A 22,815-nucleotide genomic window follows, 5' to 3' on the forward strand; every position below is an offset into this window, starting at 1 on the left:
GGGGTCTCTGAGTGTAGAGGTAGGGCTCTGGGTGGGGGTGTAGGGGCGGGGCTTGGGCTCTGCACGGCAGGAGGGAGGATCCAGAGGGCAGAGGATTAGGCCCTGGGGCCCAACGGGCTCCCTGGTGCCTAAGTGGACAGGGAAAGCACTGGCTGCGTTTCCTTCCGTTCCTCCACTCCCCCCCCCCCCCACCACGTTCCCTTCTGTTCTCCCCCTTCCCCGCTGGACCCCTAAGCTGTGAGTGGATCCCGCTGTGTGTAGGAACTCCTCCCCTCCCCCAGCCACCCCTTAGGGGTTCCAGACCTGGAGGTCCGGCCTTTACTTTTGCTCCCCCTTCCCTCCCTCCCACTCCCTCAGGACCTGCGCGGCTGGAGGGGGCCTCAGTGGGCAGAGGATCAGGCCCAGGATCTCAGCAGGTTCCTGGGGGCCCAAGTGGGCAGGGGGAACCTGGCCACGCTCCCTTTTGATCCTCTGCCCTCCCAGTGGTCCCCCAATTTTCCCCTTCGGGCGTGGCATCCCTTCCCCTCCCCCAGCCACCCCTCAGGGGCGCTGGTCTTGTCCTGCCTCCACTTCTCCTCCCCCCTCACTCCCCCCACTCCCCACATCCTACATGGTAGCTGGGGGGTTCCTCCCATCCCCTTAGGTGTCCGTGGTCCCCCACTGGTGCCTGCGAGGTGCCCTAGTTGTGCGGAGACGCAAATTCCACATCCTCCTAGTGCACCATCTTCTCATTTAATCTTAAAAACGGTCCCAGTAGAATGTTATTACTCCCAGTTTAGAACTGAAGAGACTGAAGTTGAGTGGGTAAATCATTGTTTAAGGTTGAACAACTAATTCATGATGGAACCTGTATTCAAAGAAAGGCATATCTGAAAGCAGAGCCCCCAGGTCAGTGGAAATTGTTGGAAACCCTCATATGCTAAGCAGAAGCATTTCAACCTGAAATGATGGACAGTGTCTTTGCAGCAAACTCTTCATTGGCTCACTTAAGGAAAGTACCCATGTTGCCAAGCTTGATTTCACACTCTTGCCTCATGTAATATATCTAGGCAAGGAGAGAACATGGTATTGTACATGCCTGTAGACTGGGGTTGTGTTCCCATGTTATGGTATCAAGGATACCCTGGAGAAGATAGAGTAGAATGTAAATAAGTACTAATAGCAAAATAGTAGTGCTAGTGGAAGATGTCAAAAGTAAAACAGAAACGTTATGTTTTTCCACTACTGAGATCAAAGGATTATTGATTCTGGAGGGAGAAATTGTGTTTTTTGAGTCATTTGACTCTAACTCCTTGATTCTTTCAAATATTCTTCCAAATGAAAACATCCCTTAAATGAAGATAGCTCTGCTCTCTGGTTTTTTTTTTTTTAAGTGATTTTTTTTTTCTCTTCTTCCAGGAAGCTGAAAAATGAACTCTTGGAAGCAAAACGTAGAAGTGGGAAGACTCAGCAAGAGACCAGCAGGGTCTGTGCTCACTGTCAGCGAAACCTGGGCTTGATATTTGACCGCGGAGACCCGTGCCAGGCCTGCTCACTCAGGGTGTGCGGCCAGTGCCGGGTCTCAGGCCTTGATGGCAGCTGGCGGTGCACCATCTGTGCCAAAGTCGCGTGAGTTTCTTGCCTTTGTGTGGAAAGTCAGTTTTGATGACTGAAGGGTTTGGAGTGGGGAAAGCAAGAAGGAAGAAGAGTATTTAAAAGGTAGGGATAGCGAGTAGAATTAAAAGTGTAGCCCAGCCACAGGCTCAGCACTGCCTTGGCAGGGTGTGATGTGTGTGTGAGAGAGAGAGAGAGAGAGGGAGGGACAAACAGACAAAAACGGAACAATATGTTTATTATTTAAAACTATAAAACACAGTACAACTGGAAGCCTCACAGAACATGGTCTCTTGCTGCATCTGAAAACCACCCTCTGGCTTTCTTAGAGCCACACTTGGCTCCACATGGCTTCTCAGAAGGTACAGACAGTTGCCCTTGAGACATTCTTAGACGTTTGGGATGACTGGCAAGATGAGTATGAAATATCCAGCCTACTCTTCACATCAGCTGAAGTAGCCCCTGAATTTCCTCCCAACCTAGTTCTTGAGAAAGGGTGAAGGGAGACAACTTTATCATTCGCCTCCATGTTTAGCCTGTGGGAGTGTCATGGCTGTGGGTTTCACTCTGCCAGCCAGGGTGCAAATCAAGAGTCATTGTTTTCTAAGTTCAGTTAAACTGGAGTCCAAGCACGATAAGGTCTCTACTACTCCTTGGGCATGCCAAACTCCATCCTTTTAAGAAATCTGACCCTGGATCAACTGGTATGTTTTCTCCCTCCCAAGGTCCCTTCATCTCTTCTGCTCTGGATGGTACCTAATAATCTCATCTCAAGGCAACTCTATGTTGACCTCTCTTTCCTGTGGTTGAGGTCGGGGACGCTGACATCACATCAGGTTTACCTGGTTTGGTTGGGTTTGGTTTATCTTTTATCCTCACTAACTCATTCTCATATAGGAGTTAAGAGGCTATCTTAGGAGGAAAAGTGAATAGTTTAGTAGTAAGAGTGAGTGACCTTCATTTCCAATTTCTCTGAATGAGGACGACTGTGTTCTTTTGAGGTCTCCTGTGTTCACTGATTGCATTATTTAACCAATGTTATTTCTCCTGTACTTTTTCATAAAATTGATCATAAATTGAGCAATTCATACTATGTTTCCACACTACATTGAGATAAGCAGCTCTAAGAAATGAACCACTTAAGTTATCTCATTACTTTCTTTGGATACATTACTTTGATTTACCTAAGCAACCGTCTTCAGTTCTTTGTCTCGCATAAATTCCTCTTCATACTGACCTCTTAGTCATTGGCAAACATCATTTACCAGATCTGGGGGAATGAGCACTGATGGAATCATTGACATATGTGCTGCAACGTAGCTTGTGTTGATATTGGTATTCTTTTTCTAAACTGAGTTTAGTCATCTGCAAATCAAGATGCAAAAATAATCCTGGGTACCTTCCTGTTTTTCCCATGAAATCAAAGTATTTACTTTGGATATTTCTCCATATACATATACAGAAAAGTATCAGTAATGCACTTTGCTTTCTACTTAAAAGAGACATGATACATCTGTGACTCATGTAAGTAATGCAAAAGTTGCTCCTTTAGACCCTGGACTCTTCCTAGAAAATTTGTTTCTGTGTGGGATAATGCTTTCTCCAATTCTGCTTCCCTTTACTTGGCATGTCAGAGTTGGATATAAAGGTTCTTCCAGTATAGTCAAATAATGAGTTATAGAGGAAATAATTAATGGACAGCATTTCCTCAATTATAGTTTTGCTTGTATACAATTTTGCAGGAGCATTTGTCCCTCTCCGCCCTTAGCGACCACTAGAGGACAACAAATCAAATTAACAAGAAGCAAATGAATAGAAAGAGGAAAACTTGGAAAGAGGCTAGCATCCTTTCTGTTTATGAATAAAAAACATGCACATGGCTTTTTTAAAAACTAGAGCTAACTTACACAAAAGGGCACAAAGGACAGGTGTACAACAGGATTTCTCAGTTTCAACATCACTGATATTTTGGGCAATATGATTCTTTGTGGAGGAGGGAGGGGCTGTCCTGTGTACTCTAAGATGTGTAGCAGCATCTCTGGCCTCTACCCGCTAGACGCCAGTAGCACTCCGCCCTTTTCCAGCGGTAACAATGAAAAGTTCCTCCAGGCATTGCCAAATGTCCCCTGAAGAGCAGAAGTCACTTGGGGTTGAGAAGCAGTGGTGTACAGCTTTGCAAATTATCACAATTTCTGTGTAACTATCATTCAGGTGAAGAAATAGAACATTACTAACACCCCAGAAGCCTTTCTTCTTCCTCCTCCCAATCACTAGTCCCTTCTTATTCCCCAGGTATAAATACTATCCTACTAACACCATAGATTAACTTTGACTTTTTTATATTTTATATACATTGACTCATATAGGGTGTGTTTGTTTGTTTCTAAGTACTTTTGGTCAACAGTATGTTAGTGAGACATCCATTTTTGTTGCACTTGGCAGCTGTCTACTTATTTTCACTGTTTTATAACTTATAGGTTGTGCCAGGTTTTCCTCTCACTAGCAGTGCCTGGAAGTTGATTACTTTATATTTTTACCAACCCTGTTTTTTGTTTTTCTATTTTCATAATTTTGTTGGGTGTGTAGTAGATTACTTTGCATTTTTCTTTATTACTATTGAGAATGAAGATATTTTCATATGTTTATTGACCATTTGAACATCCTTTTTTGTGAAGTACTAGTTCAGGTCTCTTTTTTTCTCTTAGATTGTCAGTCTTCTATTGACTAGTGTGAAGGAGTTCTTTATATATCCTGCATACAAACAGTGTTGGTTCCTTGTGTTGGAGATATTTTTTCCCAACTTCTGATTTGCCTTTTTGTTCTCTTACTGGTGTCATTGATTAACAGAAATCTCTAAGCTTTCGTAACTCAATTTGTTCATCTTTTCCTATATGAGATTAGTGGGATTTTTTTTCTGTGCTCTGTTTAAAAAAAAAAAAAATTTTTTTTCTAACTCCCAAATGATGAAAATATTCTCCCACATGCTCTTCTGTAACTGTTATTGTTTTAGCTTTTATCTTTACACTTGCAATCTACTTGGAACTGGTTTTTGTATATGCTGTTAGTTAGGGATTCATTTTCATATTTTAATATGGGTATCTACTTGACCCAGCACCATTCACTGAAGATTATTTTTTCACTGCTCTACAGTGTTAACCTTCACAAATCAAGTATCATTTCTGAACACTCTATTATGCCTAACATTGTGCCAATGACACATTATTTTCATTATTGTAACTTTATAATAAAATTTTATATCCAGTAGACTTCCTACTTTTTTGTTTTTGTTCAAAACGTCCTGGGTATTATTGGCCTCTGGTATTTTCAAATATGTTTTAGAATCAGCTTTCCAGAAAACAAGTCCTACTGGCATTTTTATAGGGACTGCATTACATCAGTACATGCTTTTGGAGAGAATTGATATCTTTCAGTATTTAGTCTCTCAATCAACAAACACTATGTGCCCCTTCATTTATTTGCCTTTAATTTCTCTCAATAATATTTTATAGTTTTCCTGGTCTTATACATTATTATATTTATTCAAAGTATTTGATTTTTATGTTATTGTAAATAGTATGCTTTTAAAATTTTTATTTTCTAATTGTTGTTGATATGTAGAAATACGAATTGATTTGGGTAGTCTAATCTGTATCCAGAAATCTTGTTAAATTCACTTCTTAATTATAACAGTTTCTGTGGTGCCTTTCAGATTTTATTTCTGCACAATTGTACTATCTTTTCTAATACTTATATCTTTTTTCTTGCCATATTGTATATTTTCAATTTTATTGGTTTCTTCCTTGCTCTTTCTTTTCTTTTACTTTCTTTGAATTTAATTTATTTTTTTTTTATTTTTTATTTTTTTTTTAATGCTATTCTTGTCTGCTTACATTATTTTTATGTATGTATGTATGTATGTATGTATGGCTGTGTTGGGTCTTCGTTTCTGTGCGAGGGCTTACTCTAGTTGTGGCAAGCGGGGGCCACTCTTCATCGCGGTGCGCGGGCCTCTCACTATCGCGGCTTCTCATTGCCGAGCACAGGCTCCAGACGCGCAGGCTCAGTAATTGTGGCTCACGGGCCGAGTTGCTCCGCGGCATGTGGGATCTTCCCAGACCAGGGCTCGAACCCGTGTGCCCTGCATTGACAGGCAGACTCTCAACCACTGCGCCACCAGGGAAGCCCTTAATTTATTTTTGATTAACAGTTTTTTTGATTCAGATATTTAGATACTTGATTTTCCAGCCTTTGTTCTTTTATGGCATATACATTTAATGATATGAATTTCCCTGTTTTCACTGCTTTAGCTGCATCCCACATATATCAGTTATTTTTATGATATTCATTTCATTCTTTCTATTTGCTAATTTCCATCATCATCTTTTTCTTTAATTATGAATTATTTATGATTGTCTTGCTTAATTTATAATTTCCTAGAGATTTTCTGTATCCCTTTTTGATACTGAATTCTAGCTTAATTCCACTGTGGTCAGAGAACACACTCTGTGTGGTTTCAGTATTTGAAATTTGGCCCAGAATATGGTCAGTTTTGTTAAATATTTCCTACTTCCTTGAAAGAAAATGAATTCTGCAGGATTGATTTGAGTATCCTAGTTATGTCTTTTAATGATATTTGTTAATTGTGTTGTCCAGATCTTCCATATCCCTACTGATTTTTTCATCTATATATTCTGTCTGATATTGAGAGAAATATATACTAACCTCGCTCAATAATCATTGTGGATTTTCTATTTTTCCTTTTAGTTTGATAATATTTGCTTTATATATGTTGAAGTTAGAGTCTTGAGTTTTTAAATATTTAGAATAATGAGATTTTACACATGTACAGAAACCTTTATAATTATGAAAAATATTTCCTTATCTCTAGTTATGATTTTTTTCCTTGAAGTTTACTTTGCAATTAGTATGGCTGCAATAGCTTTCTTTGGTTAGTGTATGTTTGGTAAACCCTCTTTATTCTTTACTTTCAACCTCTCTGTTTCCTTATGTTTAACGTGTGTCTCTTGTAAGCAGCATATAATTGCATGCACATGTTTTAAATCTAGTCTGACAATTGTTGTCATTTAATTAGTATGTATGTTCCATGTGTAGTAATGAAATAACTCACATATTTTACTTAAAATCTGCCTCCCATTTACTCATTCTCTCTTTGTCCCATCTATTCTGTTCTTTTATCTCTACTTATTTGCCTTCATTTAGGTTGTCTAAGTATTTTTCTATTTATCTCCTCTAATATCTATACATTTTTTATCACTCATCTAAAGATTACTCTAGAGATTACAACATACATTCTTGACTTGTTAAAATCTAATATTAATTAGTACTTTTGGTACTTCCAAGACAATACCAGGACCTTAAGACTCTTTAATTCCCTTTACTCCCCTCCTAGTGCTATTGTATATTTTAAATATCTGTATGTCTATCTATATCTATGCACACACATATACACACATATGTATTTATACTTATAGATATATATAGCTTTTCCTAGTCCATTCAGGCAGCTGTAACAGAACACCATAGACTGAGTGGCTTTTAAACAGCAGCCATTTATTTTTCGTAGTCCTGGAGACTGGGAAGTCTCAGATCAGGGTTCTTGAAGATTTGTTGTCTGGTGAGGGTCTGCTTTCTGGTTCATAGCTATAGTCTCACTGTGTCCTCACATGGCAGAAAGGGCAAGGGAGCTCTCTGGGGTCTGTTTTATAAGGGGAGCAATCACCTCCCAAAGGCTCCACCTCCAAATACCATCACATTGGGAGTTATGTTTCAACATATGAATTGTGGGGGGGATACATTCAGTCTATAACATACTTAATCCCACAAGATATTATTATTTTGTAGTCAATATTCACTTAAATTTACTGCATAGTTACCCTTCTTGTTGCTCTATATTCTTTATTACTACATCTCTGTGTTTCTATCTGGAATAATTTTCCTTCTGCCTAAAGGGTAACCTTTAGCATTTCCTTTAGTGTAAGTTCTCCTAGTGATAAATACTCGCAAGTTTTGTTTTTCTTAGCGTGGCTTTATTTCACTCAGTTCCAAACATGTTTTTGCCAGCTTATTCAATTCTTGGTTAGAAGTTGTTAACTTTCAGTAATTTGAAGATATTATTCCGTTGGCTTCTGGTTTCCAGTGTTTCTGTTAAAAAATCAAATGTCAATATACTGTTGCTCCTTTGAAGGTAATGATATTTTTCTTCAATTACTTTTAATATTTTCCCCTTTTCCATTGGATTTTTAACAGTTACTATACCATACCTAGGTGTGATTTTCTTTGTATTTATCCATCTTGGAGCCTTAGTCCCTGAGAGAGCGGATCTGTTTTTGGATCACATTTATTCCTAGGAAAGAGTCCTACAAGGTCTCAAAATAACACCTATTAGATAAGAGAGGCGATTGATTTTATATATTATAAATAGTGGAAATAAGAACACTAAGAGGTTAGCATGTGTGTTAGTAGAGTTGGATTGAATAAGTATCAAAGTTTGTCTGTTTGTTTTTCCACCCAGCTCTTTTCCCACCAGACTCTGCCAAGGTGAGGTTTGCCATTTCAGGGCAGTGAAGAAAGGAAGTGGGATTTTAACAAATGACTGAACTTCCCATTGCAGGGTCTGAGGACTTAAGGAATTTCTCAATAACTATTTCTTCAATTCTTATACAGTATTATTTTATTTGATCCCTAGTATTTAATCATTTCCATTTTTTATTCCATTACTGTTTACCTCTTCCCTACACCCTGGACCCTCATTTGCTCAGACAACAGTAACTAGGGACTGTGGCTCATGGGCCTTTCAGTCAATCAGGAGTTGCCTCAAGCTTCCGTATGGGGAGAGTAATTTTGTCTTTAATTTCTAAATGCCAGTTGTCATTACTGAAACATTCTTTTCAATGCAAGACCCAAGGGGCTTGTGTATTCATGCATTGCTAATTGAAAGTTTTGCCATCAACTCATCTCCTAGTCAGTATGGATGGTAACTGCGGGTCTAATTCACACAAAATTTCCCCTAAATCTCGTCAGATCACCATTAGGTTATATATATAGAGAGAGAAACTTTTAATGTGTTAAGTCAATGGAATTTGCAAGTTGTTCGTTATGGAAGTTAGCCTACCCAAACTAACATAACCCCTTCTTGTGTTTTTTCCCCTTAATATTTATATGCTGTATACTTTACTTATCTTGTTTATTATCTTTCTTCCTCCACTAGAATATAAGCTTCATAACCATGAGGGCAGGGTTTTTTATCTATAATGTTCAATGAGGTAGTTCTAGTGCCTAAAAGAATCCCTATAGCAGGTACTCAATGAATATTTGTTAAATGATTAGATGGATGGATGAATAAGCAAATGAATGGATAAATGAATGAATGAATAAATGACAGGGTCCCACTTAAAGCATGTCAGGCTTAAGCAAGTTATGGAACAAATGTGGTTTTCTTCTGTCAGGAGCATGGAATTAAAATACACACACACACACACACACACACACACACACACACACACGAGAGACGTGCCAAATACATTTACAGAGTAAATTTCCAGCTGTCACTGAAAGATATAAGACAAGTTGTTGTCAGAAGGGTGTAAGAATAAATAATAACAAATTGAAGGTTCTGTGTCCTCCTTAGGAGATGTTAATACATCAATACAGAACTTCTGAATCACTTGTACTTCTTTTATTGGTATAACAATAACTTAATAAACCCAACTATCCACTTATCCAATTGATCTATCCTTTGACCCATCCTTCCATCCTTCCTACAACATTTATTGATAACCTGTTGGTATACTAGGGGATAAGGATACAAAGATGAATAAAACATGGACTACCCTTAGTGGTTTCATAGTCCAAGGAGGAAGATGAGTTTATTACATTATTGTCTCAAAGTAGAGGAAGAAACAGAGCTCTCATTGTCTGGTTCTTGCACCTCTTTGACAACAACAATTTATAGTTGTAGCATCTGTGACAGCTGGACATTTACATGATGAGTGTTTAACTTGATATAAACAAAATCCCTCCTCATTTTTAAAGCTGAAAACAGAGACCATTATTTCTTCAATATTCCAGCTATGAGTCTATGTGATCTCAGAGAGTATCTGTCAGTGTTGGAAGTATCTTGTTTGCTATTCATGGAGTGGTTTTCAAAAAGGAAGTGTGAATGATATTTTATTGGCAGTGAACCTCCTTTATTTGTTGTGAGAGAATGCTGCAGCGCCAGTGGGCTGTCTCCATGTTCAATAGACCATAAAATTGAAATTCCCACCCTGACCTCTAAGAGATGAAATGAGTCAGAAAGTGACTCATTCTCTAATCAGTTGGAAACACAACCCTTATTGTCATTTACCTTGGATTGGATGAAAGTAAAGAGATTTTATTGCTGTGGCACTGAAAACGATTACAGCAAGGGCTGATAGAGGGAGGCTCCGTCTTACAGTGGGCTGAGCAACCCTTGACATTTTCTCCAGCCCCTTCTGGTTTTAACAAGTTGGTTGCTGTTGGTCTAGTTTTAAAAGTAACTCTGTAGAAACAGAATGAAAGGGACCCCAACACAGCCAGTTAGTTCATGTTGCTATCTTAATGAGACCTACAAAATTCCACATGATTATGTTAGCTGAGGCAGTTGCCACGCAACACAAAGACAGTCATAATGATAATTTTTTCCTAATTAGCACCTCAGTTGAACTCAGAAAGACCCCTAAGATAAAAGTGATGTGACAGAGAGCCCAAAAATGAAATAGTTCTAATATGATGTTGATGAGCTGATCTTATTTATATTCACGCCATGTGGTGACATTTCATGCTGCTGTATGTCCTTGTGAAAGTCTTTGTAATTTTAAAGGAGGAACCTGGTGGTTGTGTTTTGATGAATTGGTAGTGATTACTGCAAATAGATGAAATATAACTGAAATAGATGAAATATTAGTCTCTGTCAGTAACTTAAAAGACGATAGTACCAATGGTTGGAACATATACACAGAGAGTGCAGGAGGGAATATATAGTGCTCTGTTATGAGGAAGAGAAATACAGCTTCTGACATCTGGAAACTGATCTGATATTTACATGTGGGCCTTGATGTTGTTAGGAGCTGATCTGGCACTCACAGGCAGGCTGTGGTGTTCTCCTGGTGGACATAAACGACCTCAGAGCACCAGCCTCCCACACGATCACTCTGCAACCAGGATGAAGTGAGAGAAAATAAGAATACTTCATAATCTTTTCTAAGCATAGACCAAAACAAGGTGACTGGTCAAGCCACAAAGTATCAGACATCCCCCTCTCTTGGCTAATGTGAATTTCCTGCTACCTCCTTACCAATTACAGCTTTAGCCTTCTTCTAGTTGGCCCATCTTCTTGATAAAACTTAAGATGCCAATCACAGCATTGTCCCCGCTTCCTGACATCACCTAATCTAGAGCAAATCCCTGTTGCCTTGAATTCTCCCCATAATTACCTAACATAACCCAAAATTCTATATTAAATCCTTTCAAACGCCCTCTTACTGAGACTTCCTGTGGTTCTTCATGGCATGTGTTTTCCTTCATTGCAATGAACAAAAATCTTAACTTGTTCAACTTGTTCTTGGTGATCTTTTGGTCTCATGGGTATTGGCAGTTGCCACATAGTCATTTCAAAATCAATCCTAGTTTAACAAATTTCTATAATCTAGTTACAAGGGAAAGATTCACATCAGAGTAATCCCACACTGACCCACAGATTTTGGGGGTGGTAAGAAGCTGTTTTGAGCGCCTTGGCATGCTATTTTCAGTCACTTATTAATCATATACAAGAGCCCTCCCCTTTTTTTAGAATGCTCTGTTCAGAGTGGCATGGACATATATACACTACCAAACGTAAAATAGATAGCTAGTGGGAAGCAGCCGCATAGCACAGGGAGATCAGCTCGGTGGTTTGTGACCACCTAGAGGGGTGGGATAGGAAGGGTGGGAGGGAGGGAGACGCAAGAGGGAAGAGATATGGGAACATATGTGTATGTATAACTGATTCACTTTGTTATAAAGCAGAAACTAACACACCATTGTAAAGCAATTATACTCCAATAAAGATGTTAAAAAAAACAACAAAAAAACCACAAAAAACAAACAAACAAAAAAGAATGCTCTGTTCAGTGTGGTTTAGTATCTTAATACCTACATAAACTAGAGGGATTTTTTTTTTAATATGGAAGTGTCACACATATCAGGACACTCTACATGTGCTGTTTAGACAATAATAAAAAGAGTATCTGTGTATTCAGCACCCAGTTTAAGAATGAGAGCATTCTTGTTTTGCATTTTTTATTCCCTTGCTTTACTTTATGGTTTTACTATCTACTTGGATATATCCCTAAGTAATATATTTTCTAATTTTTCATTTTTGAATTCTATAGAAATGGAAATCATACTGTGTGTATTCTTTGTGACTCTTTTAGCTCAACATTTTTTTGTGAAATCTATCCATGTTTATGTGAATACCATTCCGTTCATCTTCACTGTTGTATCATTCTATAATGTATCTGTTTTCTTGTTGATGGAGTTTTTTGTTGTTTTAGTTTATGATGTTACAAAAAAATGCTGCTATGACATTCTTGTACATATGGCCTAACAAACATGTACAAGAGTTTCCTTGGGTAAGGTTTTTAAAACTGAGTTGTGACCTATTGGCGGGTCATGACCAGCATTTAAGAAAAAAAGGACATAGAAAATGTCAGTATACATAAAATTATATGTATGTAAGTATATATATACTTCTGTGTGTGTGTGTGTGTGTGTGTGTGTGTGTGTAGTTATTTTCTGGATTGTGGTATAAAACATACTTTTTTCTTTCCAATTCCCCTTTCCCCCATCCCCCGCCTCCGATAACCACAAATCTGTTCTCTTTTTCTATGTGTTTGGGGGTTTTTTGAAGTATAATTGACCTCCAACACTATGTTAGTTCCTGGTGCACAACATAAGTCTAGTTTACATCTGTCATCATATGAAGATATTACATTATTATTGGCTATATTCCCCATGCTGTACATTTCATCCCCTTGACTCATTTATTTTGTAGTTGGAAGTTTGTACCCCCTAAATCTCCCTCACCTATTTCACTCATCCCCTCGCCCCCCGCCCCCCTCCCCTCTGGCAGCCAGCTGTGTTTCTTACTGTGACCTCTGCCAAAAATGTTTGAGAAGACTCCTGTAAGGAGTGCACCTAGGAATGAAACTGAAGGGCAAATGGTATGAGCATTTTCAGCCTTATAAGATGATAAGTTGTTTTTTATAATCGTTGTACCAATTTAAACGCCACGAACATTGTATAAAGGTTTCCTTTACAATCTTACCAACACTTGGCATCATGAAAAATTTTAATTGTTGTCCAACTGGTAGATATAAATGGATATCTTATTATGATTTTAATTTGAATTTTTCTGATTACTAATGAGGTTGAGCATCTTTTCATAGGTTTATTGGCTGTTTTGGGTTCCTCTTCTGTGATATGGCTATTTATATATTGCCAAATTTTCTATTAGGCTGTTAGTCTTTACTGATTTGAAGGTGTTTTTTTATGACCCCCTTCATCTCTAGAAATGCTTTTGCCTTAAGGTCTATTTTGTCTGCTATTCATACAACGATATCAAGTTTCTTTTGGTTAATATTTACATGGTATATAATTTTTTACCATTTGCCTTTCAACCTTTCTGTGTCCATATGCTGAAGATGAGACTATATAGCGTATCTATTTTAAATTATATGTTATATGTATTTAAATATTTGCTATACATATATGCTATATATATAATGTGCTATATATACATATACATGCTATGCATATATGATATATAATTGTTAAAGTTTAATTTGACAATATTTTTTCTTAACTATAGAGTTTAGTCTACTTATATTCATTGTAATTACTGCAATATTTGCATTTGTTTGTATTGCAATTACTGTAATATTTGCTTTTATTTATATTATCTATAGATTGATTGAAGTACTATATTTTTCTCATTCCATTTTATCCTCTCTACTAGTGTAGATATTATATGAATTTTTATTTTTAGTGGTTACCCTGGAAATCACAACATTCATATTTAATTTTATAAATCATTAGTTATAGCCTTCTTCTAATCAGTAAAAGGAACTTGATATTCTTAAACTCCAAATATCATCAGCCTGGCTTGTATATACTTTTTGTCCTATGTTTTAGACATACCTTATTTTCAATTCAACATTCAACAATTTAGATATTATCATTTTTGTTTTACATCAACATTTGTTTAGATTTATCCACATGTTTTACCAATTTCACTTTTCACCATTCCTTTTTATATCTCAGATCTACTTTAACTCTTCTTGAAGTACAGTCTTTAGAAGTTCCTTTAGTGAAACTCTGTTGATGGTAAATTATCTCACATTTTATTTTACTGAAAATTTTTTTGTTTTACTCTTATTCGTAAACAGTGTTTTCTCTGGATATACAATTCTAGATTGATAGTTATTTTCTCTCAGAACTTTTTAGATATCATTTCACTGGCTTCTGGATTTCATTATTTCTACTGAAAGTCAGCTGTCATCCTAATCATCATTCCTCTGTATGTAATCTGTTTTTTCCCCCTCTCTAGCTACTTTTAAGATGTTCTCTTTATCTGTAGTGTTCTACAGTTTCACCATAATATGCCTAGGGGTTTCTTTTTACTTTTCCTGTTGAAAGGGAAGAAAGGAATAAATATATACCATCATCTCCATAAGGCCAGGGTCCTTGTTTGTCTTTTTCACATCTGTACTCTTAGCCTTAGCACAGGGCTTAACACATGTAGGGATGCAATAAATATTTGATGTGTAATGAATAAATTTATAAATAATTCTAGTTTCCTTATGAATAATAAGAGGGAAACTCATCTTATTTCAGCATATCTAATAGGCATGTCTTATCTCAGATGTCTCCAGTCACTAGTAGAAGATAAAGGAAGAAAATGAATCTTTTGGTCACTGTTCTTCTTTTTTAGGATAAGATCACCTATTTTTCCCCTGTAAATCTAAGGACAACTTAACTTGACTTTACATTTAAATAAGCTTCCAAGCGAAAGTTTGAAGTCCCAAGAGTTTAATGGTAAAATTAGGGCCTAGCAAATTCTGAATACTCCAAAATCATTAATCACAAATAATGAGTGTAACTCAATTTCAGTCAAACTCACTCTTTAGAGTACGACCTATAGGAAACACATCGTCTATTCTGAGCCTTGTATTTCTGAAATATTAGATTGATGTGGCAGAGAAGAATATAACTTTTATAGTGGGTGTCATGTTTATTTTCTTTCCTCTTTTACCCCTCCTTTATTCCTATCACTCTGCCCCCACCACAGAGACACACTTGCAGGCGCATGTACATGCACACACACACACAACCATAGCCCATCATATGAAATGCTACATGTTATTCCTTGGCTTCTGTACGTTTTCACCCTTACTCAAAGCCTTGTCATACCTGACAGCTACAAGTTCTTTACTGACAATTTTGCCAAATATAAAGGGCTTTCGGTATAAATCCTGTTTTTGTCATAATACTGTATAACTTTGGACAAGTTATTTAACCTCTGTGAGCTTTGATTTCCTCATCTGCAAATTGAGAATAACATAGCTACTTTATGGCTTATAGTGAGGGTTCTAGGTGTCATGTATAAAGTGGCTAACGCACGACTTGGTGCATGGTACCCACTGACTCAGTATTAGTTCCCCGTTCTTCAGCTAAGCCTTCCATCTGCCTCCAGGACTTGAGAAGGTGGCAAAGGCATAATCCCAAGAGATTGTTCTGATGTTGCAGAGTTCTGAAATGACAAATGACTCAAGTCCATATCTGAGTCGAGCAAATATAAGGATTATAGTTATTGTTCTTATAAGGATAGCAAGAGGTAATGACTAACAATTCTGGGAAGATCTTATTTGTGTTAGGTGTTGGCAGCTCTAGGCATATATGGTAAAGATGATATGGAGGCCCGTTTCCTGGGGCATGTAGACCATGTGGCCCACTTTCCCCTGTCACACGTGAGACAGCCATCAATGTGCCATCGACCTCACCCTGTATCTCAAGAACATACCAAAAAACAAAGACAAAAAACCCAACTAAAACAAAAAATACGAGCTGAGGCTTTGGCATGCCTCTCTTAGGTGGTTCTCCATCGCTGATCTGTATTATTCCCCTTGCTCTTGTTTCTTTTTGTGTCAATTCTTTGTTCCATTGCAGAGGTTGGCAAACTTTTTAAAAAATAAAATGCCAGACAGTAAGTATTTTAGACTTTGTGGTCTCTGCTGTAACTACTCAAGTTTGCAGTTGTAGCAGAAAAGCAGCCAGAGACAATACAGAAACAAATGAGCATGGCTGTGTTCCAATAAAACTTTATTAATAGACACTGAATTTTGAGTATAATTCATATTAATTTTCACATGTCATGAAATAGTCTGCTTTTGATTTTCCCCAACCATTTAAATTGTAAAAACCATCGCTAGCTCGTAGGCTGTACAAAACAGGTAGTGAAGTGAATTTGGCCCACAAGCCATAGTTTGCCTACCTCTGCCCTGTTGTTCCTCTGAATTTTTCATAGGTATCTTCTTAGAACCTGTGCAAATCATTTCCTGAGTTGAATACTAAAACAAATGGGTTTTTATGTTTAATGATTCTATTAGTTTTCTGTGGCCACCATCACAAATTGCCACAATTTAGCAGCTGAGAACAATGTAAATATATGATCTTGATGCCGAAAACTCGGCCTCTGTGCACCAGTGCCGAGTTGAATCTTGGAGACAGAGTTTTGGGTGAAGTAGAAAAGGATATCTTTATTGCTTTACCAGGAAAAGGGGGACACAGCAGGCTCATGCCCCTGAAGAACTGTTGTCCCAACCTGAGAGGATTTGGTGAGGAGTTTTATAGCAGTGGTTCAAGGGCAGGGTTCCTGGTAAGATTAGGGCGTGTGCAGGGCCTGCATTCCTTTAATCTGGCCTCAGGTAGTCTCTTGATGAGCTTCTCTGGTTCCTTTAATCTGGCCTCAGGTGGTCTTCTCTGGAATGAACAGTGCTGACATCTTCCATTTGTTGGGGGTTTTAGTTCTGTAAAGAGCTCAAAGATACTGTTATGTGTATCCCTTGAGGGGGCACCAGGACCCTGCCCCAAGGCTGCACTGTTGTTTCTTGGCTGCTCCTTGCTTGTCTCTGCATCCCCTCCCGCCTCTGATTAGCAACTGTTCGAATCTGCCCTTTGGAACTCAGGGAAGGTCACAGAGGCTGGAGTCTGTTCCCTACAAACAAGAAACGACAGAAAGGCTTCCGTGCCCAGGAGCCCCACAGGGTCCTGCTCAGTTTCAGTCTCACAGTTCTGTAGATCAGAAGTCTAGTTTGGCTTGGCTTGTTTCTCTACTCTTGGTTCACTAGGCTGAAATCAAGGTGTCCGCTGGCTGAGCTCCTATCAGGAGGCTCTGGGAAGGTTCCACTTCCAAGCTCATTTTGGTGGGCAGATTCTGATTCCTTGTGGCTGTAGGAACGAGGCTCCTGTTTCCCCACTGGCTGTTAGCTAAGAGCCAGCCTTTGCTCCGAGAGGCTTCTCTCTCTGATCCTTGCATATGGACCTCTGCATCTCAGAGCCCTCTTCTCACGTTTGGAATCTGTCTGACTTCCCATTCTGCAGCATCTCAGTATCCAACTTCCTCTGTTTTTAAGGGCTCAGTGATTACAGTGGGCCCACCCAGATAATCCAGGACAAGCTCCCTATTTTAAGGTCAGCTGATAGGTAACTTCAGTTCCCTCTGCAAAGTTCAATCACAGCAGTACCTAGATTAGCATTTGATTGAATAATTAAGGGACAGGAATCTAGAGGCAACATCTTTAGAATTTAGAATTGAACAATTACCACATAGATTTCCAACGTAAGTACTGATGTATAAGTCTAGATCACTTAAGATGTATCCAGAAATAATTTAACCCATTCGAGTATTCAGTTTGGGTGTATTTTATACAGTTTTGGAGCTAATCCAATAATCCTTGCTCCTCAATAGATGATCTAGCCACTTGAGAGGAAATTTGAGATGTACATGCTATGGTCATTCAATGAATAATTTGCTCCAAGGATGACATTTTCACTTTTTTCCCAGTAGTAGAACTGGGTCTCATAGATAACTTACCTTTGTTTCCTACATTCAGTAGTATTTCAGGATAATTGCTGTGGAGAACAAATTGACATATTTTTCTGGAATGATTTTTTTTTTTTATATGTAAGATCCAATTGTTAATTTCTAAGTCCAACCAGGTACTGAATCTCATGGATATAATACTCTAGGGCTAGAAATCTCTATTTGACTCCTAGCTGCTTTGCTTCAGCTGCCATGTCAGACTTGTCACCGATCTTGCTGATTTTCATCCTCAGTTGTTGCCTGAAAACTGGGTTTGCCTCTTGGTGGGTGTTGAGCCAATAGACACAGCCAAGCCAAACATCGGGAGAAGAAGGAAGTATTTATTATTACTTGCAGCAAGTAAGGAGAACACCAGGGATCGTTCTCAAAACATTGTCTCCCCAACAGCAAAACTGGGGAAGCTTTAAGCTAAGGGTACATGCATATTCATGAGGGGGCTTCAGCATAGAATTGGAGCAAGTTGACAGAGTCCAAGCTTCAGTTGATTGAAGTCAGGAGGGTCAACATTATCATTCCATCCTCCACCTGGGTGGGGGCCTTAGTTCCTGCAGAACTCAAAGATATTATGTATATGCCTTGAGGAACCAGGGCCCTACCCCAAGGCTGCACTATTGTTTCTTGACTGCTCCTCCCTGGTTTCTGCATTCCCTCCCTTAAGATCATTAATTACTGAGACCTGTTCCAAGGCAAGTATTTTAGCCAGGCTCAGATCACAAAATGGCTTAGGCCAAAATGGGTTCTATGTCAAGAAAACCATTCCTGGTTCTCTTTCTCCAGGGACCCCCTAAACTATCTGCTTCATAGTGGCCCAAGTATCTTTATCTTTCTTTTCACTTCTTGCCCCCATGATACCCTGATTCACATCTTCATCATTTCCTATCCTATCTGTTGCAATAACTTCTTCATTGGCCTTCCTGCTTGTGGTTTCTCCCCCTTACAATGCTCCAGAGATTCTGTGATTCAACCTGAAATTTAGAAAAACTGCCAGAGTTCCCTAGTGCCTCCAAAATGGCATTCCAACTCCTTAGCTTGACATTCAGAGATTCCCATTATGTGACCCAATCCTACCTTTCAACCTCATCATTTTCCATTACAGTCCTCCATAGAGGTGTTGGGACAAGTAGTAAGTGAACATGGGCCATGTTCTGAGAATGGTAAATAGGTCTGTGTAACTGGGGTAAAGGGTTTGTGTAACCATTGCAGATGGGTGTGGTTATTCAAAGGTCCTTCTTTTCCACATTCAATGTTCAATTGATTGTGAGACCCAGACAGGTCCTTCTACCACCTACATTTTTAATTTGTCTCCTCCTCTCTATTAGTCTTGCCATTGCCCTAGCTCGGGTTTTGCCATCTCTCTCCTGGACTGTTGCCATGGCCAACCTGTCTCTTTGTCCCATTCTCTCTTTACTCTAGCTCAGTCATTATATTACATCAAGGTATCGTGCTAAAACAGAGTCTGATTGGGACATCCTTGGTGGTCCAGTGGTTAAGACTCCGTGCTTCCACTGCAGGGGGCACAGGTTCTATCCCTGGTCAGGGAACTAAGATCCTGCATGCCATGCATCATGGCCAAAAAATTTTTTAAAAAAGAAAGAAAGAAAGAAAGAAAACAGAGTCTGATCATGGCCCCTTTATAATTCAAAACCTTCATTTGTTGCCCACTGTTGTCATTAAAGATTATTTACCCACTGATGCAGTGGTTAAGAATTTGAGCTATAGCATAAAAAGAATGAAATAGTGCCATTTGCAGCAACATGGATGGATCTAGAGATTATCATACTAAGTGAAGTAAGTCAGAAAGAGAAAGACAAATATCATATGATATCACTTATATGTGGAATCTAAAATATGACACAAATGAACTTATTTACAAAACAGAAACAGACTCACGGACATAGAGAACAGACTTGTGGTTGCCAAGGGACGGGGGAGGGACGGGTTGGGAGTTTGCGAGTAGCAGATGCAAACTGTTATAAATAGAATGGATAAGCAACAAGGTCCTACAGTGTAGCACAGGGAACTATATTCAATACCCTGTGATAAGCCACAATGGAAAAGAATATGAGAAAGAATGTATATATATATGTATAACTGAATCACTTTACTGTATAGCAGAAATTAACACAACATTATAAATCAACTATACTTGGATAAAATAAATGTAAAAAAAAAAACAAAAAAGAACTTGAGTTATAGGCCAGACTGCTTGGGATGGGATCCTGGCTTTACGTGTGAGACACATCATTTTATTTCTCTAAGTCTCAGTTTCCTCATCTATAAAATGGGGATAATAATGTTTACAGAGGGTTGTTATGTGGATAAAAGTATATTGAGTATGAAGAGCAATTAGCAGGTACCTGGTACATAGTACGTATGCAACTAATAGTGGCCATTATAATCACCATAAAATACTCCAAAGATTGAGATGGACTCTATAAATAACTGGCTATTTTTTACTTAATTAAGGATTTTTGAGAGTTTATTTGGCTAAAGAATTGAATTTCAATGCTCTCCTCTTTTCTTTTGAGTAGGCAGCTAAGGATTGTAACTGGTGAATGGTTTTTTGAAGAAAAGGCAAAGCGTTTCAAGCACGTCAGTGTTCTGGGCACTGATGTCGTCCGACAGTCCATCTTAAGAAGAAGTCCAGGTAACTAAAACAAAACTGTTTTAATCTTCATTTTGGCAGGCTAAATAACTTCCCTATATTATGTAGCAAATGCGAACAGTTGAATTTCCTGAATCCCTTGGGTCATTTCAAAACTCAGTGGCATGAAATCTAAATCTGCAATTCATACAAGGGAAGAGGAAGTCGGTAGAAAATAAAATCCGCAGTGATTTTTCATATATGTGGCACACTGAGATTTTCAGGGGAGGCATTTATCTTCATCACAGACGGGTCTTTTCCTGAATGCACTTCCAATATTTTACTAAACATTTAAGAAAGTAACATAAAACAGATGAATTACATGATTCACATTGTGAAAGCAATCCTTGGTTTTTCAACAGGATGTATTTCAGATTTCATTTAAATGTTACTTTGTCTCATCCAGTGATTCTCAACCAAGGGCTGATATTTTGTACTGTGCCCCCCTCCATCAAGCTAGGGGAGTGTTGAGATATGCAAGGGGGCATTTTTGGTTGTCCCAATGACTATGGGGGAATTAATGGCATTTAGAGATGCTAAATGGCCTGAAATTGCACAAGACGGTTTCACTCAATGAAGAATTATACTGTCACCAAATGCAAATAACACCCCACCTTGAGAACATTACTCTGTGCATTCAGACTACAATTTAATTGGTTAAATATTGAGCGAACCTGTGTTTAGGATCATGTTTCTCAGGTATGCTGTAGTAAAGGTGGAGCGGGTGTCTTTTGGTCTGTTCCTAGGGTATCTCCCCTTTCAGACACTGGAGACAAATGCCCTTATTTTTAAGTCTGGCGGGTAGGGCTGGGAGGCTTGGACCTGATTCCAGTGCCACTTCTGGGTGTCACAGTAGCAAGGAAGGGCTTTCCCAGGTGGGTAACATCAGGTCTGATGCCACAGAGGGACAGAGTGGAGTTAGAAGTATGCAGTTAGCTCTGGCTGCTTCCTCCGCTCAAACCTCAGCACCTTCCAGAGTGTAGACTGTCTCTCAAGTCACGAGGTGTGTACACAGGTGTTGGCCCTCCCAGGAAGTCTGGCTTATGTGCTCAAAAATCAGGGTATCATTTCTAGAATCCCATGCTAGAATTCAGTCTCTAGGGATTTGGAGTTCTCATGAGCCAGGCTCCTTCCCTAAAAGTATTTGCAGAGGGATCATGTATAGTTCCTCCATTGCAGTCATCCCTAGAAGGCTTATCTCAGCAAAACTCCCACAGATGAGTCCCAATCTTAGTCCTCATTTAACTGTGGAACACTCAACAGATTAGAAATAAGTGTGTGACCGGGAAACATGGATGGGAACATCATTGCCAATTTTTTAGACTTCTGTGTCCTGTGCTAATGTAGGAAAGTGAATGAAGAATAGAAAATTGCTCTCATTTCTGACCATTTCATATGTAAATTTGTCTTCTGATTGTTTTTAATGAGGAGCTGAAGAAATACAAAGCCAAGAACAAACCCACCAGAACGCAGAAAAGTCAGACACTTCGCTTTCTGCTGGGCGGAAGGCCAGCCACGATGGGCCCAGGAAAAAGGGGTAAGACCCAGCCTCTTCAAGGGAATCTTTGATCTTTGTTCCAGTCACCTGTGAAATAGATGCCTTAGTTTTTCAAGTCTAATGTCACTTAAGTGACCCAGAGAAGGTCAGAGACTCATCCGAGGTAACATTCTCCTATCATTCTCCTCAGGAAATGCAGTTTTAATTACTTTCAGTTTTAGATAAAGGTCCCTTCTGACCTGAACCTGTAAGAGTTTTTCTTTCACTTGCCATATCTGGTCCTTTACTTCTGGGTAGAAGGTTTCATGCTAGGGCCAGTCTTGTCTGTAAGGAGGTGACAACTGCCTTTGTTGTAGGGTCAACGCACCTCCCCCGCACCCAACCTGAGTGCTGATGCAAACTGAAGCAGCCAAATCAGAGATTTATTAATAGGGCTTAAAACATCGTCTCCCCTGTTTGAAATGCGGGCCTCCTTAAGGAAGAAATCATTTGGCCACCTCACTAACTTCATTCAGAAAGCAAATATGTGTCAAGTGCTGAGAACAGGAGTGGGAGGCACACACGGAAGCAAGATTCAGGGAGGCGCTGGGAAACTCAGAGTGAGAAGTTCCATCAGGGAGAGTCAAGTGGCCCCCAAAATGCAGGTCATAAGGACCCGAAGGCAAACTGTTGCCTCACAGCCCTGCCTGTTGCAGTCTCCATTTCTCAGGCAACTGGTGGCCAGTTTTGTGGCCGAGGGACTGAGAATCCTAATCTACACCAAGTGGCTTTATGGTTCTTTCTGGGTAGTGTGGCTTCATTCTCAGCAGAAGCCAATGTGAGGGGCTGCCAGTGCCTGAGCCTTCATCTGTCTCTACAGAAAGTCCATTTTGTTCTGTTTTGTTTTGTTTTTTAAAGAAT

At 39.0% G+C, this 22,815-nt stretch overlaps 1 protein-coding gene across 13 annotated transcripts in view; it reads left to right on the plus strand.

The window, feature by feature from the left end:
- Positions 1–22,815, plus strand: part of SYTL5 (synaptotagmin like 5) — a 247,856-nt gene that overhangs the window by 140,532 nt on the left and 84,509 nt on the right. For 11 of the 13 annotated variants that reach the window (XM_057537778.1, XM_057537780.1, XM_057537776.1 and 8 more), the window contains 3 exons: positions 1,399–1,608; positions 20,305–20,420; positions 21,846–21,954. In XM_057537778.1, the coding sequence (XP_057393761.1) occupies positions 1,399–1,608; positions 20,305–20,420; positions 21,846–21,954 (435 nt within the window). The remainder of the gene's footprint in view (positions 1–1,398; positions 1,609–20,304; positions 20,421–21,845; positions 21,955–22,815) is intronic. The other 2 variants (XM_057537782.1, XM_057537783.1) reach the window with 2 other exon arrangements.

The sequence above is a fragment of the Balaenoptera acutorostrata genome, chromosome X, assembly GCF_949987535.1.
Source record: "Balaenoptera acutorostrata chromosome X, mBalAcu1.1, whole genome shotgun sequence".
Taxonomy (NCBI): Eukaryota; Metazoa; Chordata; class Mammalia; order Artiodactyla; family Balaenopteridae; genus Balaenoptera; species Balaenoptera acutorostrata.